The sequence below is a fragment of the Onychomys torridus genome, chromosome 15 (assembly GCF_903995425.1).
Source record: "Onychomys torridus chromosome 15, mOncTor1.1, whole genome shotgun sequence".
Taxonomy (NCBI): domain Eukaryota; kingdom Metazoa; phylum Chordata; class Mammalia; order Rodentia; family Cricetidae; genus Onychomys; species Onychomys torridus.
The window spans coordinates 15,834,276-15,860,073 of record NC_050457.1 but is presented as its reverse complement, the minus strand read 5'-3'; the positions used below and the strand labels follow the sequence as shown (position 1 = coordinate 15,860,073).

General features: G+C 40.8%; 1 protein-coding gene across 1 annotated transcript in view; it reads left to right on the top strand.

The window, feature by feature from the left end:
* The window catches only part of Msh3 (mutS homolog 3), a 153,542-nt gene that overhangs the window by 93,154 nt on the left and 34,590 nt on the right, over nucleotides 1-25,798 (top strand). The window contains 6 exon segments of the mRNA XM_036206875.1: nucleotides 2,976-3,163; nucleotides 3,763-3,931; nucleotides 10,260-10,324; nucleotides 12,341-12,457; nucleotides 16,493-16,600; nucleotides 24,417-24,528. Coding sequence (XP_036062768.1) covers nucleotides 2,976-3,163; nucleotides 3,763-3,931; nucleotides 10,260-10,324; nucleotides 12,341-12,457; nucleotides 16,493-16,600; nucleotides 24,417-24,528 — 759 coding nt within the window.

Here is a 25,798-nt window from a genome sequence, read left to right as displayed (position 1 = left end):
TTTTTTCTGGTTGACTCTTCACAAGCAAACTTCATTCATATGTTACTTTTCTGCCAAATACAAATTACCTGCTTAATCCATGGTAGAATGAATTTTATATGCCCAAAGTTTAGTCTGACCAATTTTCATTAATGTTTACTTTTTAAGACTTGTCTTCCCTGGGAAATTGTGCCAGAATGATAAGTACTGCCTTTGAGGATATTTGTGGTGCCCAAGAGGACTTATGTAATTGTTCCCTGTGCTGCAGTTAAATTAGAAACAAAATACAAACTGGATTTGGTAATGCAGATCCTGGGGAAGAAGATCCCTGAGTTGATTGTGCTCAGTGGAGTTGATTGTAACACTGTGTACTGTGCTGCTACTGTTTTGCTGGCTGGCAGTGATAGACGCCATGTTGATATTGGAAAATTCTGTACTTGGTCTTTGGTGCTGCAGAGAGCTACAAAACCATGTGTTATTTTGTATCCTTGGCCCAGTGCCTGGCAGTCAGTGCTGTTACCCTCTCCAGTCAGCTGATCTCCAGGCACTTTGCTTTCCCTGTTTGAAAGGATTCATTGACAGATGTCAGGGATTTTTTTTTTTTTTCTCTTTTCTCTCAAGAGAAAATAAGAGCAGAACAGATTTTTGTTTGAGCTGTTAATCAAAAAAGCAAGGTCAAAGTGTCCATAGCGGGAGGCGGCAACATCCTGCTGAGCTGTGGTGATTTCTAGGCTGTCTCACCCCCAGTCTTTCAACTTCTCTTGGATGTTTACCTTTCATAAGCTTTGTATCTCTGCAAGTTTCCAAACTGGAAAAAAGTTACAATCCCATTCACTTGAAAAGTAATCAGTGTGCAGCACGAGGATGCCTTCCACTTTGGGATCTCTGATTGTATTTACTAGCAGAACTTGTGAGTCACTGGGAAACTGTTCCTTGGTGCTTCTCTAGGTGTTTCATTGGATTGTGGCTCAAGATTGGCTCAAGTCTGAATGCTTCCAGCCACGTCTTTCTTAGCTGCTCTTGACCCTACCGTCAATGCATGCCATTCATTAGTTTTGTTTTGTTTTTGCTTTTTTGCAAAGCAGTAGTTGCTCAGGTTTTCTTCCTGGCCCTTTAGTTTCATTTTGTTTTGTTTTGTTTTGTTTTTTGTTTTTTGTTTTTTCCTTCTTCTTCCTACGTTACTCCAAGCTTCTGCTGTTCGCACCAGTGATGAGTGACATCCTGGGTCCCAGTTCTGTGGGCAGCCTAGGCCCTGTGGCTGTAGAATTTTCATGGAGGTGCGTTATGGTGACAATGATGGGAGATCCCAAGTGGGCTCAATGTGGAATGAAATAAATATTTCTTTTTATATGAAAACTTGCAAGTCAAATCTTAGAAAATCTTGTCACAGGAACCCATATTAGATGCTAATGTTGGTAAATACATTTAAGAATAAGGATGTTTCACCAATGTTGAGAGAAGAGAGTTTGTACAGTCTTGTATGTCAATAGTTTCCTAGCCAGGCTGAACTGAGCCCAAGCCTCACGTTACTCATGGACCTTAGGCTGTGACCCTTCAGTGGTGTGTCTTGTGCCTGTGGCCTGTCCTTTGAAGTGTAATTGCCTTAACCAAAAGATACTCATTTTTTATTAACTTTTTTCCTTTAGTTTATTTCTTTTTGTACCTACATGCTTCCAAGATCTAATGCAGGTAGAATTTTTAACTTGGTTGCTTTTTGTTTAGTTATTAAATTGATCCCTAGTTTTGTGCAAAATAGGCTGATAATGACCGCGGTAAGTACTTCACAAATGACCTGTCCTTTGTATGTCTCAGGAGAAAGAGAATAATAATTTCTTTCCTATTAAGAAGTTCAGTCTAGAAGCCTGGCTTTCCAAGGGTGTTTATTCATGCTCTAAGAACCTTATTAATAGCTGTGAGGCTATACCTATATGCTCTTTAAAAAGGTTGCTTCTACTAATAGTAGAGAAAGATGTCTATTTTACATCTTTGACATTTGAACAAATGACAAATAATGCCTTGTAGTTTTAGTTTATTTTTTTTTAATTGTTATCAAACTTTTTTGATTGTCACTTGGGATACCAAGGAATGACTTTTGTGGAACCCAGCCCCTCTGGGGAAATGCAAGCTGGATGGATGTTCTGGACCTCTCAGAAGTCCTCTGACCCCTTATCCCAGCAGCACAGCCGACCACAGCCTCCTGCCATCCTAACAGCCAGAACCCCCCTCCCCCTCCCACTCCCGGTAAAATTTGTCTCACCCCTGCAGGCCCTTTTGCCTGCAACAGTTCCTTTTTCCTTAATGCTTTCTTGCCCAACTAAAACTGCCCTATAAAACCCAAACTGCCTTTTTGGGCAAATCTCCCAGAGTACCTCTCTTGGTCTGATTCTCTCCTTAAGCCTCATAACAGTCAGTGCCCCAATGTCAGATCTGGCCACCTGTCCTCAGTAAACCAATTAAAAGGGCCAAATTAAAATAAGGTAAAGGGGCTGGAGAGATGGCTCAGAGGTTAAGAGCACTGGCTGCTCTTCCAGAGGTCCTGAGTTCAATTCCCAGCAACCACATGGTGGCTCACAACCATCTGTAATGAGATCTGGTGCCTTCTTCTGGCCTACAAGGACACGTGCAAGCAGAACACTGTATACATAATAAATAAATCTTAAAAAAAAATACAGCAAAAAAAAAAAATAGGGTAAAGAAAAAGGAGTCTGGATTTTATTTTCCTCTCTGATCTGGACTCCTTTAGATGCTTCTGGATGTTTTCTATCTCTTATCCATGATAAAAACCTTTCCCCAAATCACAGAGCGGCCATTTCACAGGTTCTTTACTGCACCCTGGCTTACAGTGCTGTTTTTCTTTTTAATCCATGCCTGGACTCTGTGTAGCTCACACTGACCTTGAACTTGCAGAGACCCTCCCACCCCAGCCTCCTGAATGTTGGGATCACAGGGGAGCCACCACATCCAGCTTTTTAGATTAAAAATATTTCTTTTTCCAGTGCTCTACGCAAGAGTTCTTCTTGATTGTCAAAAGCCTGAGTCACCTGAAGTCAGAGCTTCAAGCATTAGTACCTGCGGTTAATTCCCACGTACAGTCAGACTTACTCCGAACACTCATCTTAGAAATTCCTGAGCTCCTCAGTCCAGTGCAACATTACTTAAAGATACTGAATGAACAAGCTGCCAGGTAAGCACAGACTCCCACTTCCTCCCACCAGTGACTATCAGCCAGTGCGTGGGCCATTTGGTGTGGGAAGTTGCTTGAGTACGTATGTAATTGGGAACATTTATAGTTGTCTAAACTCAGGCAGTTCACAGTCTAGGAGAGAGGAAGTACTTCCCCAGGTATCAGATGACAAAGGACAAAGCTAAAGCCAGGTAGTACTTAGCAGTTCATTAACTCCAAAGCAGGTGCCAGATGGCCCTTGTTCCCATTTCCTAGAAGCTGGGGTGATTGTGTTTGTGTGTGGAATCTGCAGTTGTCCTTTTAAGGGTGTGGTTTTGTGGTGTATCTTTCAGGAAGCTGAGTTTACCTTTGTTGTTATTTTCTGAGTAGGCAAATGACATGATAGCTTATTTCTTGGTTTTATCATACAAATTGTGAATGAAGTAAAAATGATTTTGTCGGAAGTTAAGGAATGTCTCTATAAATATTTAGTGGCAGAGCTGGAATTAGAACCTCATTTTCCTGAGTTCCAGTCTGTAGGTATTTCATCATGCTACAAAATTGATAACTGGTCTAATTAATATGTTTCAATATCCGGATCTGCACTTTTCATATTTTAGAGTTGGCGATAAAACTGAATTATTCAAAGACCTGTCTGACTTCCCTTTAATAAAAAAGAGGAAAGATGAAATTCAAGAAGTTACTCAGAGTATCCAAATGCATTTACAAGAATTACGAAAAATACTAAAACTTCCTTCTTTACAATATGTGACTGTATCAGGACAAGAGGTAATGTCAAATATATTTTCATTTTATATCAGTTTGCCTGGAGTAGAAAAGCTATTTCATAATATAAGTAAAAATCTCTGGATAGGCTGTTATAAGCAGTGGTGCAGAAAAACTACCAAACTAGATCCCTCTATGGGCACAAAGAAAGATTTATTGGTATTCAAATTGCCAAGGTCGGAGAAGAGCAAAGTGGCCAAAAGCAAGCAGATTTTATGTGACATCAGCAGGGTGGGGTCTGAGCTGACACTGGCTCTCAAGGTTGATGGGAACTATGTGAGGTTCCTCTTGGAAGTGGGTGAAGTGTGGGGAGGTTAAGGAGGTTCCTGGAGGATTGAGGGTGGTCCTTGCTGAACAGAAACCCCCTCAAGAGATCTGCTTTTCAATAAACAGAAAACTTTAGGCTTGTTTCCCTGACAACAGTCCTTTTGTTTACCTGGCCAGAGTCCTTCTGTTTAGGACATGTCACCTGCACTGACTTTGGGACAAGGGGGAGGGGCTTTGGACTTGACAGTTGTAGATATCATTATTAAAAACCTTCTGTTTTTTCCCTTGGAAATATGCCATAATAACCTTTTCCAACAAGAAATCAGGATAATGTTTTATTAATCTTTCAATAAATTCAAGCAACTTGATGTTACGTGTGCCCTGTTACCTGTTGAAGATACATTACAGATCTTAGTTATTATTAACAGGATCTAGGGGCCAGGCCAGAGAAGCTAGCCTTGGACTCCTGCCTTACAGAGGAAATGGTGCCAAGTAGACCACACATGCTGGTTCAATCACAAAGTGACTAACAGCATTTCCTCCAAAAGTCTTATTTAAAAAGAGTGGAAATGCACATTTTGTGTAGTCATACATAGATTACGTTGCTATTTGGAATGTGGTCTAGGATGTATACTTATCTTTTTTTAAATAATGTATTTATTTTTATTTCATGTACATTGGTTTGCCTGTATGAGGGTATTGAATCCCCTGGAACTGGAGTTAAAGACAGGTGTGAGCTGCCTTGTGGGTACTGGGAATTGAACTCAGGTCCTCTGGAAGAGTAGCCAGTGCTCTTAACTGCAGAGCCATCTCTTCAGCCCAAGGATATTTACTCGTCTTTAAAGTTGGTATTAATATTGAAATGAGAACCGTTAAGAGAGAAGTCCTTTACAAACGTAGCTGTAGCATTCAGTGCTGTTCTGCCTTGGCGCTCACTCCTACTATGTGTTTATATTACTGTGAAGATTCTAATGACAAAAATTCCAGAAATTTTACTTGGTTGAAATATCAGTTTAATAAACTTAGGAATAATTTCTATAGGATGAGCATTCTATTTAAGAATTAAAAAATAGATTTTTTTTCTTGTGGGAGAAAGCTCTGTTCCAGGGATTCCACCAGAACAGCCTGGCTACAACACTTTCAAATCATGTGTCTTAATATTTGCATTGCTTTGAGTATTTTAGTGAAAGGTTGCCAATTATATAGCCATTTGAGACAGGCAATTAGGATGAACAATAGTGTGCTCATCAGGATGCTCCAGACCATGTACGATTTATAGATTTAACCCCTGACTTAAGTTAGCCCATCTGTCTCTGGCTAAAGTCCTGAGGATGCTGTGCTCAGCAGAGATTTCACAAAGCCTGTTTCACTCAGAACTCTGCACAAGTATTTTTGAGTGTTTAAACAGACATTGAATATTTAATTATATCTCTTGTTTCCACCATGTGACCCTTCCTCCAACAAGGCCACACCTCCTAAAAGTGCCACTCACTTTGAGGGCCATTTTCTTTCAAACCACCACAGGTCCAAAGGGAAAAACCCCAAGCACCCCAAAAAGGGCAGGCCCACTGACTTGGTCCGTAATGATAGTTTTGGCTCTGCTCAACTGGACTATAGGGTTTTTGGCAGAGAGATAAACGTTCTCTCTTATCATTCCACAGGAACCTGTGAAATACGTTTCTGTCTGCCAGGAAGAGCCACTTGGCTTACTGACATGTGCCTATGGTGTATTGTAGATAGAGTTTTCCTGCCTGGCCCACAGTCAGGACAAATCTCTCTCACCCACCAGTCCCACAGCAGCTCAGACCCAACCAAGAAAGCACACAGAAACTTATATTGCTTACAAACTGTATGGCCGTGGCAGGCTTCTTGTTATCTACTTCTTCTATCTTAAATTAACCTATTTCTATTAATCTATACTTTGCCATGTGGCTTGTGGCTTACCATTACCTTACATCCTCCTTGTCATTGTGGTGGCTGGCAGTATCTCTCCACCCAGCTTTCCACCTCCCAGAATTCTCTTCTCTCTTGTCCCGCCTATACTTCCTGCCTGGCCACTGGCCAAACAGCATTTTATTTATACACAGCAGTGTATACCACCAGACCCCACCCTCCACCCACAACCCTAAACTTCCAGGCTGATCCAGTTCATAGGATCCCCTCCTCCAACCCTGCAGCTACTAGTTTCTACTAGCTTTTCTGTATAACCCAGGGGTTATTCTCTGCTCCTGCTCTTCTCTCTGCCCCCAGTATATATGTTACAGCTTGGATGGAAAGGCGTCTTGGCAGTTGGGAGCCAAGGACTATCACAGAGTCATGCTGCACAACAAACAGGAGAGAAGCAGCAGAGAACTGGGCAGAACAGGGGATTGTTGGGGTTTAATATGGTTTCTTGGGGGAGAAGCAGGGGAGTTTTCCAGGGTATCCTGGGAATGGAAGGATCATGTGGCCCGATTTTGGGGCACACTCAGGGATTGGTGGGATTTTGTTTTCCTGTAGGGTTGGGGGCCTGGCCACTCTCCTGTTTCGGAGTTGTTTTGCCAAAAAAAAAAAAAAAAAAAAAAAAGCCAATAAAAACAAAAAACAAAAAACAAAACAAACCAAAAAACAGTCACTAGGGGATGGGGCCTGGCTGCTGGATCTCCTCAGGTGGGGGCCTGGCCACTTGCACTCCTTGAGGGTTTAACAAAGTTTACATAAATATATACTTTGTATATACTAAGTTGTACAAAGTTTATGTAAGTATATACTTTGTATATACTAAGTTATACAAAGTTTACATTAGTATATACTTTGTATATACTTATACAAAGTTTACAAAGGAGTATCTACCCACAGCAGGGCTGGTAGAGTTGGGGTGAATAGCAACATCCTCTCTTGCCAGTCTGCCCTGGCCTCTCTGCCCCAGAAAGGTAGTCATGGCTACTTTGGCCCTTGCTCATGTATTTATAATAAAAACCTTCTTCCCACCCATGTGCCTGTCTGATTGGTTTCTTTGTGCCCTTGCTTACAACATGTCTGTCTCTCTGTTAAGTTTGTAAATAAGAAACATTTAAAGTTCTTAAAGGAAAGTAAGGAAAAAGTGAGGGAGAGGAGGAGTGGGTTACATGTGATGCTGAAGTAAATAGGAGGCAGGTGCTAGAGTGAGCTGAGAAGGTCTGCAGCCTGCCTGGCAGTGATGATGTGATGGAAGTCTACCAATTGGGAGGCAGAGGCAGGAGGAGCAAAGTTTAGTATTATCCTTGGCTGCTCAAAGAGTTTGAGATCAGTCTGGATTACATCTTGTACTGTCTAGTCTTGTGTGTCAATTTGACACAAGCTAGAATCGTCAGAGGAAGGAGCCTCAGTTGAGGAAATGCCTCCATGAGGTCCAGCTGTAAGGCATGTTCTCAATTAGTGATCGAAGAGGGAGGGTCCTGTCCATGGTGAGTGGACCATCCCTGGCTGGTGCTCCTGGGTTTTATTAGAAAGCAGGCTGAGCAAGCCATGGGGATCAGTTCAGTAAGCAGCTCCCCTCCATGGCCTCTGCATCAGCCCCTGCCTCCAGGATCCTGTCCTGTTTGAGTTCCTGTCCTGACATCCTTCATCGATGAACAGTGATGCTGAATTATAAGCCAAACAAACCCTTTCTGACCTAACTTGCTTTTGGGTCATAGTGTTTCATCACAGCAATAGAAACCCTAAATAAGACATATCTATCTAAAAACAAAGTAAAACAAGCAAAGGGAAGGAAAGAAGATTTTCAGCAAGCCTGGTAATGGTGCCAGCCTAGGCTTGTGTCCTATAGTTTGAATGACAATGTCTGACATTAACCCAGACAGAAGTAGGTCCTGGGAGAGTAATATGAGAAAGTACTGAAATGACTGAAGGCAGAATTCTTGTGTTAACTTATGGGAGGTGGAGTTAGGAACTGCAGAGCAGAGGATTGTTGGGAGATCTTACAGAGCTTTCTAGAACAAGTGTTATTTTTTTTTCCAGTGTTTTTTCTTTAGCAGTAAAACACATAAACAAAGGGCCTGCCTGGTCCTTCTTAGGATGTTTGGAAAATAACCAGAGAGAATTTCCTCTCCTAAGGCTAGTGCAGCCGAGCACAGTATGAAGCTGTTCTGAAGAACTTAGACAGACATGTGGTGACCACAGGCTTTCCCAACTCTTGCTGCACCTCCCATTGGCATGGCTGTGGCTTGATGGAGCCCTGCCAGTCCCTAGAGTGGCCCTTTGATAGCTACACCGTGATTCTCGTGGTACACCTTGTTTTTATGGGCTTTTCAAAATGTTCATCAGCCCTTCACCACCAATTCCCACAGGTTAGGATCTTTTCTTCCTGTAGCCTTGAAATTTGATATTTGCCTTTGACATAGCTCTCTCAGAATTATTTCATAAAATGCCAGTGTGCCTTCACAGAGCATTTTTGAACTGAAGAATTATTTAGTATAGTTAGTAATTTTATTTTTCTATCATATATATATATAAAGTTTGGCTTGTTTCCAGTTAATTTTTATAACTATAGGGACATTTTTAGACGGTTAATTCTCAACTATAAAATTGAGTGTGGGAGATTTGAAACTGTATTAATCAATTTCTATGTATGACGAGATCGTATATTAGTTTCAAAATTTGCTTGGTATAGAAATTAATAAATATTAACCATTACTATAAAACTATTTCTTTTTTGTGTAAAAAGAAAACAAAGACACGACAAATATAAGGTCATATGCATATCATAACAGACAAGTGAAAAACTTGATGGAACTATCACAGAATTAACCCAGGAATTTCTGGATCTTACTGTATACAGTATAGATTTTTGAAAGTATGTCTGAACAGTCTACAGACTGTGGTGTGAGTGTGTGTGTGTGTGTGTGTGTGGTGTGGTGTGTGTGTGTGTGGTGTGTGTGCGTGTGCGTGTGTGTGTGTGTGTGGTGTGTGTGTGCGCGCGCGTGTGTGTATGCGTGTGTGTGGTGTGTGTGTGCGTGCGTGTGTGTGTGCGCGCGCGTGTGTGTGTGTGTGCGTGTGTGCGTGTGCGTGCGTGTGTGTGCGTGTGTGTGGTGTGCGTGTGTGTGTGGTGTGCGCGTGTGCGTGCGTGTGTGTGCGCGTGTGTGGTGTGTGTGTGGTGTGTGTGCGTGTGTGTGTGTGCGCGTGTGCATGTGCGTGTGTGTGTGGTGTGTGCGCGCGCGCGCGTGTGTGTGTGTGTGTGTGTGTGTGTGTGTGCGCGCGCGCTAATACAAGGATTCGAGCACAGAACACATCTGAATAGTGCTACAAAGGAGGAGAGGCTCAGGTCTGAGAAGTTTGCTTACAGAGGGAGCACGGTTGGATATGTGGAGGCAGTCTCACTGTAAGGCTCGGGGATGTTGCAGAAGAGGGGGTGAGAAGAACAGGAGTGCTATGTGGAAAGAACAGACGGGGAGTGCTGTCTTCTGGACTGTCCGCAGCCAGCCGTGGCCAAGGATGGAGGTGTGGCTCATAAGGCCCCAACCCTCCTTTCTGAATGATTGGCAGTTGATGGCTTCTTGTGGGAGGGACCAGACAGCAAACTTGTTCTGCTCCAAAGGGTAGTTCCAGACATGTGGTGTGGGGGGAGGAGATGACAGGATCCCTGAGGCTTGCTGGCTAGTCAGTCTAGCTGAAACAGAGGAGCATCAGACAGTTCAGAGAGAGACCCTGCCTCAGGGAAGTAGAACAGAGAGTGTGGTAGGGCAGAACACTGAACCAGCACCCTCTTCTGGCTGCCAAGGTTGCAGGCATAGGCACATGCGTGCACACCGCCCCCTCACCCCGTACACACCCACCCCCTACCCCCACCCCAGCACACACACACCCACACACACTTTTATGAAACTTAATCTTACTGAGTAACAGAGTTCTTAAGCTACATGGATAGTAATGAATGAAAGAAGTTATTAGAAAATACCCGAACTCTCCCAAGAACAGTACTGGGTTTATTTTGAATGTTTAGAATAATGTTTATTAAATTGTCACACACAATTTCTAAGAAGCCTCATGATATGCCGTGGGTGGCTTCCCATTTAAATATCTCACTGTTCATTTGCATTTATTTTAGTTTATGATTGAAATGAAGAACTCGGCTGTATCTTGCATCCCAGCTGACTGGGTGAAGGTTGGAAGGTAAGTTTAAGGCATTTTTTTTTAACTTCTAGCATGAATTATGATGCGTGTCTGAGATGCTAGACCAGTGCCACCACATTCTTGAAGCAAGAGTGCTTTTCCTCCATCGGTGTTCTTATGAACTTGGAACCAAAGAGATGTTTGTCTTCAGCTGTTCTTGTCATTCATTTCAAAATATTGAAGACCATATTTTAACACATTTCCCCCTTGTCAATTACTCTTTTGCCCCATGACTGTGAGTATCAGGTTGAGAAATGCTCAGCTGGAAGATGAATGTGGTGGTTTGGACTTTTTGATGAATGCTGTTCCTAACATTTCTTTGAAGAAGCTGAAATCTCATTTTCTCCCTCACTGAGCTCCGTGTGTTTTTATTCTCGGTGTTTTCCTTGGCATGCAGTTATAATAGTTACTTCCTTTTGTGACTTATATCATGAGCTGATGAATATAAATGGAAACAGTATTAGAGAACCACACTCTGTCTTTATCAGTCCCTTGGAGGGGACTCGTTCAGAAGTGTGTGCCTTTGACTATAGTGTACTGCTTCTTTCTTACTGCCCTTCCTACCTCTGTGTGACTAGGGATGAAAATATTAACATTTGCCCAAAATAATTTTAGGGAGACTCCTGGCTGGTGGTGGAGTGAAGGAATTCTTATGTTAAAGATGAGGGAAATTTTGACATGGTGACATAATGGCTAATAGTTTCTTATGTTAATTAAATAATGTAACCATTGTCTGTTGCCATGGCAACTGCTACTTTAAGCACAAGCATGGGTTTCTTGAATTCAAATACCTTGTTTTTCCTTTATGCCACTGAAGCTGTAGATGTGAGTAGTGTTGACTTGGAGGATGTTTTCCATCCTTGGAGCAACCTTCCCTATGTTGAATTTTTCCCTGTAGTACACTTAATGAATGAAAATGCACTTTATAAAAGACATCACTAATGCCCATATTATTCTGTAGAACAGTAACTGAGGTTCTGGCTAAACAATTGCAGAAGAAAAAGCTGCGGGCAATTATTTGCCTAGAACTCTAGAACATGCTATTGAGGAGCACCTGCAAGGCAAAATATGGATGCCAGCATCTTCTAAACATGCAGTCATAGAATTGGTGAGGGCCTGTTGCCATTTGGTCTGTTGATGAATTAGAGTATCATTAGTTAGACCTTCAGTATCCAACAGTTAATTTAAAGATAACAAGACTTGGGAAACAAAGACTAGGGTACACATGGCCTTCTAAACCATATTTCCCGATGTTCACTTTCAACAGAAGTAGCATCCGCTCTTGGATCCCCGTAAAGGGTACTCTGCTAAACACTGTGTGAACTCGGCCATGCCTGTGAGGAGCCCACACCAGGTCTGTTCCATTTGGACAAGACATCAGCGCTGATGTGTGGCCTGGTCAAGGCCTGGCCTAGTATCTCTGACTGAGGAACTAGCTCCCAAATGCTGTCTACCCCTTCTTGATGGAGAGGACAGCTTATGTTTAAGCCTAGGGGAGCTTGTGAGACTTCTTCCCATCCAGGGCCACTGGACCTGAAGAACTGTCTTTTTTACATTCTGAATTCATGTGCTGACCTGCTTTGTGATGCCTTATCTATTTCCTTTTGTACTGAAGATGCTGAACAGAAAAGTATAAAATCTCAGAAATAATACGACGTCCACCAATGCATCCACCTTACTTTCTCACATCTTTTTTTTTTTTTTTAACTGCATTTTCTTCCAATGTTTTTAAGCAAACATTTTCATTTAGCATGAGGGAAAGAAAAAAAAAGCCTTTGCCAGTGAAGTAAGTTTCAACTCCGACTTTGTCATACAGTTGAAATTTTAAGAATATTTTAAAAGCTTCCTGAACAGAGTTCTATTGTTTAGAGTCAAGTTCGGGACCATAATTAAAGAATGCTTTCTGTTTACAGCTGTTTATGTTCAAGGCTTATCGTGAATAATAACTGCTTTAATTTTCTGAAATGATGGGAGCACTGATTTTTATAACCTTGATTCTGTCCTTTCCTCCTGTAGCACAAAAGCTGTGAGCCGTTTCCACCCTCCTTTTATTGTAGAAAACTACAGACGTCTGAATCAGCTCCGGGAGCAGCTAGTCCTTGACTGCAGTGCTGAATGGCTTGATTTTCTAGAGTAAGTTCGCAGTGAACAGTACGCTCTGAATCTGTGCATCCCAAACAGTAGCGATGGCTGCTGTGACCTGCTAGAAGAGCGGGGGTTTTCGGTCCACTGGGACGTGAGCTCACATAGTCTGATGAGAGAGACCCAATATTCTTCACTGCTGCAGGATTGTATTTTACGGCTAATGACGCTCGGTAGAGCCTTTTTTTTTTTTTTTTTTAAAATTCCTCCTTGGAATTTACCCTTCTCACCTTTTTGCACTGCATAGGTAAGGGTTAGTATTTTTGACTTTATTATCTTCACTTATTTTTTCCCTGAATTTTTAATATTTTGTGTATTTTCCTCTAGGTTTTCATTTTTTTAAAAAACTGGAATGACCATTTATGTACCCTCATCTAGATTTAGCAAATACTAATTTTTTGCTTCATTTGGTTTCTGTCTCTAGTATGTGTATATTTACATCTATATGAAAATGCATATACATACATATTTTTATTCCAGAATTATTTGGAAGTTTTTCACAGTATTTGATCCCAAGTGCTTATGCATGCATGAAAATAACAACATCCTAACAAGGAATTTCAACACTATTATTACATCTAGGAAAATTTAACTTATTTAAGAATATATTTGATGCATGCATGTGGTGCACATACAGACAGATAATACTCATACATATAAGGTAAAAATAAATCTTTCTGAAAAATAAATATATTTGAGTTTCCTCAGTGTTCCCTGTCCCAATTTTTAAAGAAAAGATCTAATTAACTCTTCCACATTGTGTTTGGTCATAATTCTTTACTCAGTTTTAATCTAGAATAATCTGCTATGCTTCTCATTTTTAAGATACAGAATTTCTTTTGGTCCTTGTCTTGAAGAGTGACTCACATTCTGGGTTGATTGAAAGTCATGCGTTCATATTGGCGGTGTTAGGCACTAGTGTGCAGCAGGCTGTGTGTCTGCTCTTGGGGAAACAGTAGTGTTTGTAGTTTGCTGTTTCCTGCATTTCGAACACTCCCAGCCCAGCTCATTTCCACTGACTCTGCTCTGAAGTTGGGAAGAGATGGGCATCAACTTCCATGTGACTGTGAGACTTTAGATGAAGTCACTCACTCCTCCTTTCTGAGCCCTGTGGCATTAAATAGCATCATTGCACATAATTTACAAGTGAATAAAGCGAGATGCACATTAAGGAGTTGGTTTCTCACAGCGGGAAGGAGGATATGTGCATGGATTGTGCCGGACCATCATGTACTCAAGCATGTGCTTTGACCTATGAGGTTCCAGCTGATGGAGGAGTGTAACCACTGTGTGTTCAAAATTTGCACAAACTCTTACACTACTAGTGGAACTCATTTCACTTATTTTGATAAACTTTAACTCAGGGGAAATGGGCTAATTAATATATATGTTCTCTCTACTCAGATAAATATGTAAAAAGCATACTGTGAATGCAATTCTTAGTTTACAAAAAATAGTAAAAATAAAGTTGCATGAAAATATCATTAATAAGCCAGGCAGTGGTGGTGCATGCCTTTAATCCCAGCACTTGGAGGCAGAGGCAGGTGGATCTCTGAGTTTGAGGCCAGCCTGGTCTATAGAGTGAATTCCAGGACAGCCAGGGCTGCACAGTGAAACCATGTCTTGAAAAACCAAAAAAAAAATAAATAAAAATAAAAAAGAAAGAAAACATTAGTAGAGTTCTTTTGATAATAAAACAAATCAGAAAACAGAGATTTTCTTCTAAAAATAAGATAAAATTACGTAGGAAGAACTGATCATTATAGTGATCTAACCTGATGCCCTTTATAAGTTGGGAAATACTGCAAACATTTTTAAGTAGCAAGTAGACTGATATTCAGCACCTCTGAAGTCCACACTATATTACATAAATATTTTTCAAGAAAGGTGTTCAGTGTGACACTTCCCTCTCCATCTTCCTCTCCAGTTTGTGTAAGGGATATCTGAGTTGCATCATGACTTTATGAAAAAGCAGGCAATTTACTTCTTTTTTTCCCTCTAGCTATGTACAGAAATTAGCAACAATGCTAACAGAACCTTGAAGAATAGCATTATAAAATGGGGTCATAGTTTAGAATTGGAGGTGGAGGTCTGTGCAAGATCATTCGCTGGGCATGGGTTAGGCCATGGGTTCTTATCCCAGCATTGTTAAACCAGAAAGCAAACAAACAAAGAATGTGGTTGGAATCTGGACTCTGCTGGTCACAGTTGTGTGAGCTTGGGGTGGCTGCTTTGCTCCTCTGAACTTCCTTTGTGAAGTTTAGGAAATGAAGCCCTGTTGAGCGAGGGGCAGTGAGGCAACAGTGTGAGGTGTCTCTCCTGAGTCTGGGCAGTGAGGGGCCATTCCCTTCAGCATTTCTCTTGGACCGTCTGTAGACTTAGCTCTCAATGCCTTGCCTCATAGTCTGACTTCAAAGAGTCTGTGCCCTGTGCCTGCCTACTTTTGAATTGAGCAAAGCCCCAGTTTCTCTCAGGTAAGTACCTACTCTAAAATGTAAGCTTCCTTACGTAGTCTTTCTTTACTTAAAAGGTATTTCATACTGAGCATTTAAAAATCAAGTGTTGGTTCTTTTGTAGTATTTTTTGTTGTTGTTTTATCTTTTATGTATTTTGAGATAGGACCATGAATGCCTGTGAAGCTGAGAGTGACCTTGGACTTGTGATCCTCAGTAGTTTCCTGAGTGCTGCATTGTTGGCATATGCCATCTTGTCTGGCCAATTATGTGCATTTTCAGCACCCACAATTTATCATTATATGCAAATTTCCATAGTTTGTACAGCATTGTGCATATTGGAATAAAATGCTGGGATATGAGAGAATGGAAAAATATAGGTACAAAGAAGCTGAAAAAACTCTATAAACATTTCTATTCACTTTGTGAATAAATTTTTTGATAAAAGTCTTGATATTTTCCATCACCAAGTATTAATAAGATAGCTGAAGAAGTGCTTACTTCTGTCTGTTCTGTGCTGGGAGTGTGGTTTAGATATTAGGGTTATAAAGCTGTCTTAGAGGTCTACTGCTGTGAAGAGACAAATGACCACAACAACTCTTTTTTTAAAATAATTTATTTAATTTTATGTGCATTGATGTGAGGGTATCATATCCTTTGGAACTGGAGTTACAGACAGTTGCAAGCTACCATGTGGGTATGGGGAATTGAACCTGGGTCTTCTGGAAGAGCAGCCAGTGCTCTTAACCATTGGGCCATCTCTCCAGCCCCAACCATAGCAACTCTTATACAGGAAAACATTTAATTGAGGCTGGCTTAGTCCTTCAGAGGTTTAGTCCATTATTGTCATGGTGGGAAACAAGGCAGCCTGCAGGCAGACATGGTGCTGGAGAGGTACATCTTGATTTACTGCAGTAGGAAGAGAACTGTGTCCTGGGTGTACTTGAACATATATGAGGCCACAAAGCCTGCCTCCACAGTGACACATTTCTTCCAACAAGGCCATACCAATGTCAACAAGACTATATCTGTTAATAGTGGCCAAGCACTCAAACACATGAGTTTATGGGGGCATACCTATTCAAATGACCACAAGAGCTAGGTCAGTTTGACAGACAGTTCTGCCAGTTCTATGTGAGATACACTGAGACAGTTACTCCAGGCTTGGGTGTTGCTATAAGGAAGAGTGCCTGAGAAAGCTGGCCAACCTGAGTAGTTCTTGATGCTGTGGAAGAAAACTGAATTCTCTGTTGAAATTTCTTTCCTGAAGTGAAATGTCACGGTCAGATGAAATGTGACTATAGTATATATAGTTATATATGTAATATAATATACTATGTTGACATCATCATATCAAGCTGTTTTAGGCTTTGTTTAGCCAAACAAAGTGGTGGAAGACTCAGCAACCAGTTGTTTTATCATGAAAGGTAGATCAATATATTGCCCCCTCCCATGCTTGTTAGACAGACTGGCTTATTTCATTTGTGCTTATGTTGCTAGTAGACAGTTTGCTTGTTGCACAGCTGGCATGGGTCAAGAAATCAGCCTGCTCATCTTGTTTCTCTCTCTGTAGGAATTTTGGTGAACATTACCACACTTTGTGTAAGGCCGTGAATCACCTGGCAACTGTTGACTGCATTTTCTCTCTGGCCAAGGTCGCTAAGCAAGGAAATTACTGCAGGTAAGAGTTTTTCATTTCCGTCAATTAGCATGGTTTCAGATCCAGTGGGAGCATCCCATTAATCTGACAATTACTGCTATAAAATATTGCAGTTGTTCAGATGTGTTACACTCTTGTTAAGTCCAGATATCACACATATCTTAGTTTGAAAAACCAACTCTTTTCCTCCTTGTTTTATGACTGAGTCAAATGCAGGTGACTGGAATGCTCTAGAAGTGAATGTTACACTTGAGCTTTTAAGTTTATGTACAGTTTTAAAATGAAGTTTGAGGACTCTTTTTACTCTGGGAAACTTCGTAGGATATTTCACCTCAATTTAAAAAACTACAGTTATAAAAGCTTGTGTATGGACAAGGGACTGGGAAGATAGAGATCCTGTCTCGGGTTTCTGTGAGCTTTCCTGATCCTCCCGTTGAGAGCTGGATTCATGCCACTGTTCTTCATTGGCCTCTGAGCATCCCAGCATTCCTCATTGTCCTTTTCACAAAGGACACTAGAATCTGATAGATCTAACTTTAAATAGTAATTCTATCTTTTCAATAAGTTGTCTTTCAAAAGCATTTGTAAATGAAGCTACATATCTCAGAAAAATTAAGAGACTGTTCAGCTGTCTGGCTTATTGTGAGGACTAAAAGAAAAGCCTGGGAGGCTGCTGTCTGACTGGGCCTGTGGCCTGAAGTCCATAGTGGACAGTCTGGCTTTCCTGACTTCTGTCATATCTTGGTTTCTTCTTTGTATTGTGTCAAGTTTTTAAAATATATATCCAAGTGTCCTATGCTCTCCAATACATAGAGGGTACTAGAGCAAAGTTGTTTAGTGTACAATATTTCTTTGTGAGAGACAGTTGGATGGTTGAGTATATAAGCTATGTTCTCTAAATGTAGTATATTATTTTATTTTACTGCCCACTTATAATGAATACATCTAGATTATTGGTCACACAGATTCTTTGCATCTGAGTTATTACCTAACTCTTTATCATACCAAAGGGATTCCAAACTTACACAGTGTTGCCTTGTCAGTTACCTGTAGACATCGTGTAGCTGAATCTTCACTCACTGTAGTGAACAAGGAAAATTTATATCCTACGTATCATGTATTATGAAAACTTAGCATCTGCAGTCACTTATCCATTTGAGGCGTCAGTAGTGAAGTGAGCTTTTCCTGATGGTCTGCTTCTGAACGACGTGGAGGCATTTAGTGTCTGTTTATGCAAGCTCTTCCCATCTGAAACCGAGTGTGCCTGCCTATCCCCTCATCCCTCTTTAAGACACCTTCAGGTATTTGCTGTCACTGGAACTGCCATCGTGAAAAGAGGACACAGAGATGGTTATGAGGTCTGGCCCATTGCACCAAGTTAAGATTGTCATCAGGGTATAAGATGGACTGATGCTTTCCTTCTGTTAAACCTTATGCGGTTTCTCTGGACATGAGTAGGCACAGTTAAGTGAAAGTCTTGTCTGTTCGGGTACCTGAAGCTCTGGTAGAACTGTTTGTGTTGTGTGTCATCCCTGCTCAGCTTTACAAGTCTTCTGGATGCTGCTGATTCCTTTTTATTAAATGTTTCCCTTTAATTTTATGTACCAACCACAGTTTCCCTCCCTCCTCTCTTCCTGTTCCCTCTCCTCCCCTCCCGTCTATTCCTCCCCATCTACCTCCCTCTCTTCAGAAAGGGGCAGGACTCCCATGGAAGTCAACAAAGCATGGCATATCACACTGAGGTAGGACCAAGCTCCTCCCTCTGCATCAAGGCTGTGGGAGGCATTCCTGCATGGGGAAGAGGTTTCAAAAAGCCAGCATGTGTGCCAGGGACAAGTCTACAAACAGACCAAGCTACACAACTGTCACCACATGCAGAGGCCCTAGGTAGGTTTCATGCAGGCTTCCTAGCTGTTGGTCAGCGAACTCCTGTTAGCTCAGGTCAGCTTTCTCTGTGGGTTTCCCCTTCATGGTCTTGACCCCCCCTTGCTCATAGAATCCGCCTCCCTCTCTTCAGCTGGACTCTGGGAGCTCTGCCCAGTGCTTGGCTTTTGGATCTCTGCCTCTGCTTCCATCAGTTACTGGATGAAGGCTCTCTTAACAATTAGGGTAGTCACCAATCTGATTACAGGAGAAGGCCAGTTCAGGCACCCTCTCCATTATTGCTAGAAGTCTTAGCTGGGGTCATCCTTATGGATTCCTGGGAACTTCTCTAGCCCCAGGTTACTCCCTAACCCCCAAGTTATCTCTTTCATACTCTCCCACTCCATCCCACCCCCAACTTGACCAACCCAATCCCTCATGTTCCCAGACCTCTATCCCCTCCCCTCCACTCCACCCACACCTCCAATTTACCCAGGAGATCTCATTTATTTCCCTTTCCCAGGAAAATCTGTGTGTCCCTCTTAGGATCCTCTTTATTAGCTAGCTTTTCTGGGACTGTGAATTGTATGGAGCCTGGTTATCTTTTATTTGCTTTACATCTAATATCCACTTTTGAGTGAGTACATACAATGTTTGTCTTTTTGGGTCTGGATTACCTCAGTCAGGATGATTTTTTTTTTCTAGTTGTATCTATTTGCCTGCAAATTTCATGATGTCATTGTTTTTTACTGCTGGGAATACTCCTAAATGTATCATATTTTCTTTATCCATTCTTCTGTTGAGTGGCATCTAAGTTGTTTCCAGGTTCTAGCTATTACAAATAATGCTGCTATGAATATAGTTGAGCATTTGTCCTTGTGGTATGATTGAGCCTCCTTTGGGTATATGCTCAAGATTGGTATAGCTGGGTCTTGAGGTAGATTGATTCCCAATTTCCTAAGAAACCACTGTAACAATTTCCAAAGTGCCTGCACAAGTTTGCACTCCTACCAGCAGCAGAGGAGTGTTCCCCTTACTCCGCATCCTCTTCAGTGTAAGCTGTCCTTAGCATTTATGTTCTTAGCCATTCTGACAGGTGTAAGATGGTTTCTCAGAGTCTTTTGACTTGCATTTCCCTGATGACTAAGGATGCTGAGTAATTGTTTAAGTGTATCTTAGCCATTTGAGATTCTTCTGTTGAGAATTTCATGTTTAAATCTGTACCCATTTTTAATTGGATTATTTGGTATTTTGATGACTAGTTTCTTGAGGTTTTTTAATATGTTTTGTCAGAATGACAACCCTCTGTCAGAAATGGGGTTGGTGAAGATCTTTTCCCATTTTGTAGGCTATTGGTTTGTATTATTGACTGTGTCCTTTGCCTTATAGAAGCTTTTCAGTTTCAGGAGGTCCCATTTACTAATTTTTGCTCTTAGTGTCTGTGCTACTGGTGTTATTTTTAGGAAATGGTCTCTCATGACATTGTGTTCAAGACTACTTCTCACTTTTTCTTCTTTCAGATTTAGTGTAACTGGATTTATGTGGAGGTCTTTGATCCACTTAGATTTGAGTTGTATGCAGGGCAATAGATAAAGAATGGATCTATTTGCATTTTTCTACATGTAAACATCTAGTTATGCCAACACCATTTGTTGAAGATGCTTTCTTTTTTCCATTGTATATTTTGGCTTCTTTGTCAAAAATCAGGTGTTTATAAGTATGTGGATTTACTTCAGGATCTTCAATTTGATTCCATTGGTCCCCATGTCAGTTTCTAGGCCAATACCATGCTGTTTTTACTACTCTAGTTCTATAGTAGAACTTGAAGTCAGAGATAGTGATACCTCCGGAAGTTCCTTTATTATACAGGATTGTTGTAGCTATCAATAATTGTTCTTTCCAAGTCTGTGAAGAATTGTGTTGGGATTTTGATGGGGATTGCATTGAATCTGATTGCCATTTTTACTATGTTAATCCTACCTATCCAAAAGCATGAAAGATCTTTCCATTTTCTGATATCTTCAATTTCTTTCTTCAGAGACTTAAAGTTCTTGTCATACAGGTCTTTCACTTGCTTGATTAGAGTTACCCCACAATATTTAATATTAATTGTGGCTATTGTAAAGGATGTTTTTTCTCTGATTTCTTTCTCAGCTCATTTATCATTTATATATAGAAGAGAGTGCTGGTGATTTTAATCATCACTTGTAGAAATGATTTTATGTTGTACCCATTCTGAATTGCTTTTGCATCTAGTAGGCCTCTCAGGATACTTTTAGTCTAGTATTACTGTTCCAGATCAGGATTAAGATGATGGAGAGATGGCTGTACTCCTCCAAGCTCTACTCTAGTGCCTAGGGCAGTTCTTGACACCTCCTTCTCCAGGTCACAGCTGTCCCCTGTGTCCTTAGATACCTCCCAGCACTTCATGGTGGCCCCTCTCCTGGACCTCTCCTAACTAGGTCCTGCTTGCTAATGACATATTAGTTATCTGGTGCCTCTGGACAGTTGTTTTGTGCACTTCAACGAACTTTTCTGTTTGTCCTCAGTCCAACAATTGTTCCACATCATCAAATCCATCATCAATAAGCATTTCAGAAAACATTTCAAATGCTAAAAATTTTTCCAAACTATACATTGTACATTTTATATTAGGAAAAATCCACTAGGCTTTGGGGAAACGACATAATCTTATATACTTCTGACAGTGTATTACATTAGTCTCTGGCATAAAATTAAAGTAAATAAATAGCCATTAAACAGGAAGCTTGCGTGTAAGCTACATTTTGTATGTTACTGAGAGGTATACACCTTTTTCTTAAATTCTCAGCTTTTTACCATGTTTGTGCTTGTGAGCCATGGTCTTTAGTTCTGTTTGATCACTCGGCTTCACAATTGCAATCTTTTCTCAACATGCTGTTAAGGTGTTCCTGTTGACTGTCCTGTAACGTTTAGGCAAAGCTCTTATTTTAGCCTTTTCTGTCTAATTTGTGCATGTTTACTTGTTTACTGACATCGTTTATATTCCGTTCCTCTGGGGCAGTTAAAGGAGAAAGCTGCAATTTAAAAATATATGGTAAGTTATAGTAACTAAGTCTGTTCTTGTTCACATGGTTCATTCTTTCCTGGAAATACCTAGATTTCGTCAGTCCTTCCCTCTCCACCCTCTGATGTCCCAGTGCACCTCGCCTCTCTTCCCTGCTGTGGCTCTTCTGTCCTGGAACAGCATCTCAGGACTGAACTCTCCTCGCTTCTTACCCTCCTAAGAAGTGTTTGTCGTTAGATAATTTCGATAGCAACAGAGTAAGTCATTGTCTGTTTTCGAGCTGAACAAATCACTCACAGTTTGGCTCTCCAGCAGAAATCTCAGAGAAGTCACACAGTGTCTCGAAGATGATGCCCTGACTCCGCTTGGTAGAGTGACACCAAACAAGACTCCGAGAAGAGATAAGAGAGAAAAATGTGTGTGTGTGTGTGTGTGTGTGTGTGTGTGTGTGTGTGTGTGTGAGAGAGAGAGAGAGAGAGACAGAGACAGAGACAGAGACAGAGACAGAGACAGAGACAGACAGACAGACATGCATACTGAAAGATTTAGTGTAGCAGTGTTAGAACAGTGAAAACTTGGCTGTAGTCTAAATGTCTACTAACATCATGGAATGATTAACTTACTGTCTTGGTAGCTGCCTCAAGAATACTGAAGATCTGAGGAGAAATGCTCTGGTGTCTTAGTTTGTCATGCTGTAAGCATTTTTAAAATACTTCCAGAGGACAAAGAAAAACAATTTTTTTGGCTTAAGAAATAAATTCTGCCTTATATTTACCGCAGAGGCGCATTGTACCTTTCTATAGCTCTGAGAAAGACTTGAGGCTCTTCCTGATCCGCATCTCCTGAACTACTTACCGGTACCACCATTTCAGCATTCTTGCTCGGTTTACTCCAGTGCAGTGCAGGGGTCCCAGGCAAGGGGCTGGGGGGTGATGATGAAAAGTGGTGGGAAGAAAGCCCCATCACATTGTTTTTCTGTTTTAATTGTCTTCTCCAAACTGCTAAAACATCTTTCCACGAGGCATGAAAAGAACACAGGTACCACTGCTGTAATTGCTTCTGACTTTCACTGGGTGTGTTGAGAGCTCCCATTGCTTACCCACAGTAGCCAGGGGTGGGGCATAGTTACCAAAGACATTTCACAGTCACTTGTCACTGAGGTGAAGAGAAGGACACAACCACTTCCATGACAGTGGTGACTCTCCTGTAGAAGCAGCTGGGGATTATGGGTGTTCAGGTTACATTTAGGTTGATGCGTCCAGTTGTTGATGTTGTGTTACAGTTATGGATACATCAAGAATTGATTGTAAATAATTCTGTAGGGTAAACTGAAATATGTTCTTCTGGCCTGGTTAGCACGCATGGGGACCAGACATCATTTGATATTTGCTGGATTATCCCGTTTTGCTAAAAGACGTGGTTTTATATGTTTCTATGTTTGTTCAACAAAATTTACTTGCTATAGTTTGTAGGTGGGCGGGCAAGAAGTTGAAAGGAAACAGAAGACATTTAGTGAAAGGATTCATTTGATTGATTATTCTAATTGGTATTTATGAATCTAAAAATGAAAGTGTTTTGCTTTATGGATGAAGATAACTGTCTCTTTAAGAAAATTAGGAGCTTTGAGCAATTTCAGAAATTATCCAACTATTCCATTTTTGTTGATGCAAGTATAAGAAGCACCAGCACTATGAACTACAACCTCCTAGAAGTAATGTGAAATTTGAAATCTAGTATTCATAGATGAATATGTTGCATTCTGCATATGTTATCCATCCCAGATGTATATAAGCCTTGAAGACCAAGAAAAAATGAATAAAATTTGTTTTCCCATGCTTACTAGACTATAGATTAGTGATAGAGCACTTGCCTAATATGAGTGAGGTCATAGCCTCAATCCCAGAAAGTTTCTACTGCTTCTAAATAATAATAAAAAATAACAACAACAACAATAATAATAATAAATAAATAATAATTTGTTCTGAGGTTGACTTTTTTAAATTATTCTATTAGTCCCCTTCTGTAAAGTTATCTTTAAAATAGATTTAAAAAAAAAAAAAAAGGATCCATTAAACCCAGGTGGTAGATGGTAAAATATATTTTCTGTGTAGTTGTTATTTAAATAAGCTATTGCATTAAAGTTATTATGTGAGGGGGTATTACAATATGACCCTGTTTTTCAAATAAAGCACAGCCAGTGCAATATGTCTATGAGTATAATTGTGCTGATGAAGGCCCAGGAAAGGAGACACGAAACTGATTCCAGTGTTGACCTCTGAGGATTTGATAAATAGAATGAAGCTGTATTTAAAATATGATTGGCTGGAGAGAGGCTCAGTGGTTGGGGACACAGGGTGTTCCTACAGAGGCCTGAGTTCAGTTCCCAGCACCCATCTGGCTGCTCACAACCATCCACAGTTCCCAGGCCCTCACATGGCACACATTCATACACATAAATAAATCTGAAAAATTTAAAAACTGATAAGCTAATTTAACCTGGAAATGACTGTCCATGACTGACCGATGTACCAGTGATCTGAACTGTCTTTAGTGATGCATGTACTGACTTGATCTCAGATAACGATAGACAGATGAAAACCGAAATCACATGAAAATAGATTTCCTCAGGCTTGCTGAGGCCTGTCCTTCAGTGTGCTGTTATTTCCAGTTGCTGATTTCTGATTAATTGCTGATTAGTTTGACTCTGTTCTCAACTATTATTCTCCCTTGTGTTCCTGAGGTCTAAGGTTGATTGTCTTCCATATTGGGTACTAAAGCTTTTCATGGTGTGTCAATCTATGCATGCTGGCCTCGACCTCACAGAAACCTCTCCGGCTCTGCCTCCCTACTGCTGAGGTTAAAGGGGTGCTACCATGCCAAGCTAATCAGTGCTCCTTTTAGAAAGCTGCTTAAAACTTTTTTTTTCAGGCCAACTCTACAAGAAGAAAAAAAAATCATCATAAAAAATGGAAGGCATCCTATGATTGATGTGTTGCTGGGTGAGCAGGATCAGTTTGTGCCCAACAGTACAAGTTTATCAGTAAGTACCACATGACACCAAAGCCAGTGAATGATAAGGACACTGATTTCAAACTTGCGACTACCAAATAAGTAATTTCATAAGTTATTTGGTTTTATCTTCAGCTTTAAATGGGCCAATCCCAGGCATAATTTTATATTTACTACCAATTGTGGAATTGGTGTAATTCCCAATGGAAAATTCTCTGTACATGGAAAGACTTAGCAACTAAAGATGATTATCTTATTTCTTCTATGTAACCTGGTAAAATAATTTATATTCACAAATACGTGAATGATGTTAGAGTTATACATGCATTTCCAGATTTCCATTAGCATACACCATCAGTGTACTTTGTCCTACATTGCATTATTTTCAAATGCTCTGAAAGAATTAGAAGTGATTAGCTGATCTAGGCTGGAGTTCTCTTAAAGAACACTGATGATCCTACATTTTTATTAATTTAACATATACTTAGTTCCTCCATAGAAAAGCGGGATTTCAGAGGTGTTGGTGTTGTGGGTGATGGCAAGATTCAGGAAGTGGGTAGCAGAGCGGAAACGAGATTATGAAACAAGAGTTTGAGAAAGAAAAGTTAGAGAGGGTTATCCCCTCTAATGTTGTCTAAGGTTGTCAAAAATGGCAGTGGGATTTGTTGTGGAAGATGATAGTGATTCAGATATCGGACTTCCAGGAATGGTAATTGAGGTTTGTGGGTGTCTGCAGTGAGGGCAAGAAGCTGTGGGAGAACCCTGAAGAAACAAGAACTTTCTGAACCTTGAATGCAAAAGTGCAGCAAGATAGCAAGCAGCCTGTGCATGGTAGAAGCTTCGCACGGAGAGGCCAGAAACAAAGCATTAGAGAGTTTAAGTGAGCAGCAGAATTTAGATTGAGGAGAACAGCCAGAGAGAGGCAGTCATGGAGCTGGATGATAGTAATATACCATGGTGGGCCACGGAGCAAGGATGTGTGACATGGTCAGTTTGGCCAGCCATGAGTACACAGAGTGAGATGAAAAGCTTTGAATTCTGTTTACTCTAATGTTATATATCAAGCCTTACAGGGTTTGTTGATAGTTTATTGTGGTTGATATATTGTGTATCCTGATAAACTTATCTGAGGGTCAGAGAACAGAACAGCCACTAGATTAGACAAAGAGGCCAGAAAATGGTGGCACACACGCCTTTAATCCTAGCATTCCGGAGGCAGAGATCCACCTGGATCTCTGTGAGTTCAAAGCCATACTGGAAACAGCCAGGCATGGAGACACATACCTTTAATCCCAGGAAGT